The 5489-nt window shown below is 39.4% G+C and overlaps 1 protein-coding gene across 3 annotated transcripts; it reads left to right on the top strand.

Annotated features, from left to right (window-relative positions):
* Positions 1 to 1522: 1522 nt before the first annotated feature.
* On the top strand, positions 1523 to 4981 carry LOC112502044 (protein translocase subunit SECA2, chloroplastic-like). 3 transcript variants are annotated; one of them, XM_025105858.1, is made up of 13 exons: positions 1569 to 1590; positions 1684 to 1766; positions 1881 to 2015; positions 2126 to 2195; positions 2289 to 2353; positions 2504 to 2624; positions 2872 to 2963; positions 3061 to 3126; positions 3232 to 3296; positions 3371 to 3458; positions 3577 to 3642; positions 3743 to 3858; positions 3952 to 4981. In XM_025105858.1, the coding sequence occupies exons 1-13, from the start codon at positions 1584 to 1586 to the stop codon at positions 4061 to 4063; spliced, it is 1086 nt and encodes a 361-aa protein (XP_024961626.1). In that variant the 5' UTR covers positions 1569 to 1583; the 3' UTR covers positions 4064 to 4981. The 3 variants fall into 3 exon arrangements, with proteins under 3 accessions (XP_024961625.1, XP_024961627.1, XP_024961626.1); XM_025105857.1 differs by having other exon boundaries at positions 1523 to 1766; XM_025105859.1 differs by lacking the exon at positions 3952 to 4981 and having other exon boundaries at positions 1523 to 1766; positions 3371 to 3453; positions 3743 to 3852.
* The last annotated feature ends 508 nt before the right edge of the window (positions 4982 to 5489 follow it).

Below are 5489 nucleotides of genomic sequence, written 5' to 3'. Positions count from 1 at the left end.
AAATGTATTTTTAAATAATTTTATAATGTATTTTTATAAGAAAACATAATTTTAATTATATTAAAACGTATTTTTAAAGTGTATTTGAGTGACCCAATTGTAAATTTTATAATGTATTAAAAATATATATATTATTAAAAAAATAAAATAAAAAATCTTTTTTTTTTTAATGAAGGACGGTTGGGACCGGGACCGAGACCGGGACCGGCGGCCCATAACCGGTTATAAAGTACCTATACCGGTCCTATCATTTTCGACTGGGACCGAGACCGAGACTAGGACCGGTTATGCTGGGACCGGTTATAGCCGGTTATGAGAATGGTGAGGACCGATTGGGACCGACCCGGGACCGGTTTTTGGCATCTCTACTCCATAGTCCACAATTAGACATAGTCCATCCCTTACTCCAGGACTCCATCCCAGCATCCCTAATCGGCTTTGAGCCTTTGATATCTCCATTTCTCCTCCAACTCCAACTCTAAGTCCGGCGGTCCTCCTCACGATTCACGAACCACGCACGGCGGCACGGCGCTGCAGTAAGGAACTGCTCTCTGCCTCTCTCCCGAGTCCCGACAGGCGGCTCTCTCCCGACAGGCGACGCCGCGACGGCGACAGCCGACAGGCCCTGTGACCGGCCCAGCGCTGCTGCTCTTTCCGCTCCAGTCTCCACAGCGCTGCTCTTTCCCTMCAGGTCTTGTATTCTTCATCTTCACTTCTTGTAATCTTGTTATATACTTATATTATTAGTTTACCTAACCTATTTGCCTACTTGCCTTCTTGATTTGTGAACTAATGTGGACCAAATTTATATATTATTGTGGTTTGTCAGTTTATTTAAACAAATTAGGTATACATACATACTGAGAAGTGTAGACCATATTTTGTAATTAGGGATGCATACATATTGTGGTTTGTCAATTTATTTAAACAAATTAGGTATACATTATACAAATTAGGTATACATACATACATACTGAGAAGTATGTATTTTGTAAGTTTATTATAGATTCTTATTAATGGTTTTTTCATTCATTATCATATACAAACTTTTTAATTTTAGATGGAAACTTCGGATAACGAGAACATACATGGTGATGTGAATGAGATGGAAGGAAACAAGGAACAAGTAACAACCGGTGATGATCCCCGTTTCCCCGTTGGGGATCCCCGTTCCCCGTTGGGGAAGGGGATGGGGATGTGATCATAATCCCCGGCGGGGACGGGGACGGGGACGGGGATACATATGGGGATCGGGGACGGGGATGGGTATTGGGGTCCCCGCCCCATCCCCACCCCATTTCCATCCCTAAAAGGAAGACGTTTTTGTCCGACTTGGTTTGATCAATATGCTAATTGGTTGGAGTATAGTGTAAAAACGGATAGAGCCTTTTGTTTGTGTTGTTATTTGTTTAGAGATAATTACGTATGACAATGTGGAAGTGATGCTTTCGTGACAGATGGTTTTTCGTGCCCCCTACAACTTATTTTTCTGCATCCGCCACTGATCTTGACCCTGAAGCTGTCATACGAGGAGCGCATTTCTCCTCAACGTAGCACAGTTGAGCACCAAAGACCACCCAACAATGGCAGGTTTTTCCTCTGCGGTCTCAAATACGACCTTTTTCTCTGTAACATCAAAGAGTCATCAGTCCTCTTCTCGTCCCTGTACTTACTTCTTTGCAGTACCCACCATTTCTTTCCCTCTTCTTTCCTCTCGAACACGATGCCGTCCCCTCACTCCCACACTAATAACAGCATCTCTCAAGGTTCTGTCAGAGCATTTTTCTTTTTGTTTCTCTCTTTTACATCCAAAATAATGGTTTATTTATTTGCTCATCACTTGTTTGTTGAAATGTCTACAAGTCCGTTAATATTTTCAGGAAAATTTAGGCCTCGTTACGAAGACATGGGGTGATTTCACAAGCTTGAATTACTGGGTCGTTCGGGATTATTATCGTCTTGTAGAGTACGTTAACTCCTTCGAGTCTCGAATTCAGAAGCTCTCTGATGAACAGGTTTGAGTGTTTTAATGTTTTCCAAAGCTTGCTGACTTTACTTTTGGGGCATCCACTGCATGATGCTTTTTCTATATCAAGAATCTTGATTTTTATTATTGGTTAATCAGCTAACTGCAAAAACTGCTGAGTTCCGCCGACGGTTGGGAAAAGGAGAGACACTTGCAAATATTGAAGCTGGTTATTAAATAGCTGCTCTCAAGTTTCTGGCATTAAAGTTTGTCTTTTTGTATGGAATAGTTGAAGTATTTACATTACATAATGATACCGCAGAGGCATTTGCTGTTGTTCGTGAAGCTGCCAAGAGGAAGCTTGGTATGCGTCATTTCGATGTGCAGGTCTCTTTCTCTGTCTCGTATGTTTGTTGTAAGTTGTAATTGGAGTATGCAACTTAAACCAAACTAGATAAATTCAATGCACTTATTTATGTGTTTAAGTGCGAATTTTGGTTAATTAACTTGCTTAGAATTTGTCCCTGCAATTGCTAGATTATTGGTGGTGCAGTGCTTAATGACGGGTCTATTGCTGAGATGAAAACTGGAGAGGGGAAGACATTGGTTTCGACATTGGCTGCATATCTTAATGCCTTGACTGGCGAGGGTGTTCATGGTATGGGTATTATAGATGCTTGTACTTTAAATTTTGTTGTAACTGTTCATCTTTTTTCTATCTTCCCTTTCAGTTACTCCTGTAACCTCTTGTTGTACTTTAATTTGTTGTACATGTTTATTTGGACGGTGATTCATTCAATTACAATGAAAGCATGTCAAACTGCAAAATATAAACTATGATTTGATCGGCAAGGAGCACAAGATGACACCTATATTTTATTGATTTACTGTATCTGTCTTCTTAGTGGTTACTGTCAACGATTACCTTGCTCAACGTGATGCTGAGTGGATGGGTCGTGTCCATCGCTTCTTAGGCCTTTCTGTTGGTCTTATCCAAGTAAGTTGTTAAGCTATGTACCCATATGTGATAACATGCATAAGCTAGTGCTTACAACTTCCTTTTTAATTATTTTCTTTTGTATTACCACGTATAGAGAGGGATGAAAGCTAAGGAAAGGAGGTCTAATTATAGATGTGATATTACGTACACCAATAATTCTGTAAGTCTGATTTTTCTGGCTGCAACTGTCATCATTTTACTTTCTTATACAAGTGCAAGTGGTTTGTTCTATCATGCACTATGACTGTAAATTTAATTGTGCTAGGAACTTGGTTTTGACTATTTGAGAGATAATCTTGCTGGAAGCAGTGGACAACTTGTTATGAGATGGTATTGCCACATTTTTTGTACTATGTACATTTGATTTGGATTGTATCTGGGATTAATAGCACAGTGTTTTTCAGGCCAAAACCGTTCCATTTTGCAATAGTTGATGAAGTTGATTCTGTCCTAATTGATGAGGGGAGAAACCCATTGCTGATAAGTGGTGAGGTATATGTTCTTACTATAAGTTCTGCCCTTATTTGTGTAGAAGGAATGCYGGATGTATCTTCTGGATCCAAACCAAMGCTGTAACTTAAAAGCTTTAATACTTTGATCTGCATCTCAGGCTACTACAGATGCTGCACGCTATCCAGTTGCTGCCAAAGTAGCCGAGCTTCTCATGCGTGGCCTTGTACCCTACTTTCTCGCCCCCTCTATTTCCTTTTGATGTTTATTCCTCGCTATCCATCTCCATCATGGGCTCATGGCTCATTATTTATTTCACTACACAGCATTACAATATAGAGCTTAAGGATAATTCAGTGGAGTTGACTGAAGAAGGAATTGCCCTAGCTGAGATGGCTCTTGAAACAAAAGATCTATGGGATGAGAATGACCCTTGGGCTAGGTAACTTTAATTTTATCATATTTTTTATTTTCATCTAGTAACCATTAGGCTTGTCAAATAATTTTGAGCTTTATCATCATAAAAATATTGTAGATTTGTCATGAATGCTTTGAAAGCCAAGGAGTTCTATCGTCAAGATGTCCAATACATTGTTAAAAACGGGAAAGCTCTAATAATAAATGAGGTAATGAACAAATTCTCATGAATGATCAAGTTATTTTTGCTTATCTTTTTTTCATTTATAGTTGTGTTCTTTTCTCTTCTGTCTTTTTCGACTACTTGACATCTGACCAAGAGTAAATCAATGTTTTGAAACTGTGAACCTATTCGGTGTAGCAACCATAGAAGACTACCATAGTAAAATTGATAAGTAGAGGAATAGTCATAATGAATTGCCATCCTGATATGCAGATGAAGCCTTGACCTTGGCTATCTAATATATATATTGTTTAGGCATATAATGATAAAAGTATTTTGAATCTTGTGCCTGAAAGTGTCTGCATTCGATCCGGAGCGTCAATTTGGGAATTTGATATTGCATTGAAACAAACAATAACCTCTATGTTGGTGCTCAAGAGTATAAAACTGTCAATCATGCATGATATTAGTGGAGTTAACTCATGTACATGAATGTACTTGAACTAAGAATGATTGTATTATTCAATGACCATTCATGTAGGCATTGTATTGTTGATGTCATGAGCTACTCTGGCAGACTGGCACACAATTCATCATCGTCTTTTGGTGATTGAACCTTCCATAGGCCTCAGATTATGCAAAAGTATTCAACAAAACATAGGCACTTAATGAGCTTTGAGAAGCTAAAATAACATATACTCAAGCTTCACCACAAACATTGTACTCCTATGAAAGCATATGTTATGTACCCACATTAGGCCCAAGCCCATCCATACTAGTTATTCTAGAAGGGGTTAGAAAGGGATTTTTAGGTAGTTAGTTGTAAGTGGGTACATAACATTACCCCACCCCCAAAGAACCACCTTGTCCTAAAGGTGGATAGAAAAAATAGAAGAACTGCTGCTGCTCGGTATCAACATCTCCCCACCTCGTTGCCACCAAAGTCACTTCCTCCCCAAAGCTCCATTTCACCTACATAGAAGGACCGCATTATGTCATTACCACTCCCTGAATGCCTTACGAAAATATCACACTTTCTTTTCAATTCAACGTTCAAAGTCACAAGAATTTCAGCAAGTCTGCCACTCATATTCTCAAACACATACCCCTAGATATGAGTGTTCTCAGCCTTTAAACCCAGTCCTGCAATCAGAAACCATTCTAACAGTTTGTTTCATGTTGTGAGTAATGTGCTGAACTCCACAGCAGGACATCTTCCTCATCTTGAGTAGTCTTAACACCATAAGACTCGGCCACCCGCTTCACCTTAACCACCATTCTGATGAACTCCATCAGACCTGGCCAACCAATAATACACTCCCACACAAGGTACTTAATGATTTTGTGGCAGCACCAAACAAAGATCAACCCAACTAGCATAGTCACAACTTTGCTAACCTTATGCAATTCTTTCACTGATGTGTTTTCTTCACTTTGAGATGACTCTTGGATCTGGAAATGCACTTCTCTTGACTGAAGATTCTTTCTTGTCT

This window comes from Cynara cardunculus, unplaced genomic scaffold (genome assembly GCF_001531365.2).
Source record: "Cynara cardunculus var. scolymus isolate 2C unplaced genomic scaffold, CcrdV1 Un_Scaffold_853, whole genome shotgun sequence".
Classification (NCBI taxonomy): Eukaryota; Viridiplantae; Streptophyta; class Magnoliopsida; order Asterales; family Asteraceae; genus Cynara; species Cynara cardunculus.
The sequence above is the reverse complement of the archived record's forward strand: the minus strand, read 5'-3'. Positions and strand labels throughout refer to the sequence as shown.

Coding starts and splice junctions, on each gene's coding strand:
- LOC112502044 (XM_025105857.1), top strand. CDS start 1,584: ATGGCAGGTTTTTCCTCTGCGGTCTCAAATACGACCTTTTTCTCTGTA. Junction 2,196..2,288: donor ACTTGCAAATATTGAAGCTG/GTTATTAAATAG, acceptor ATGATACCGCAG/AGGCATTTGCTGTTGTTCGT. Junction 2,354..2,503: donor TGCGTCATTTCGATGTGCAG/GTCTCTTTCTCT, acceptor TGCAATTGCTAG/ATTATTGGTGGTGCAGTGCT.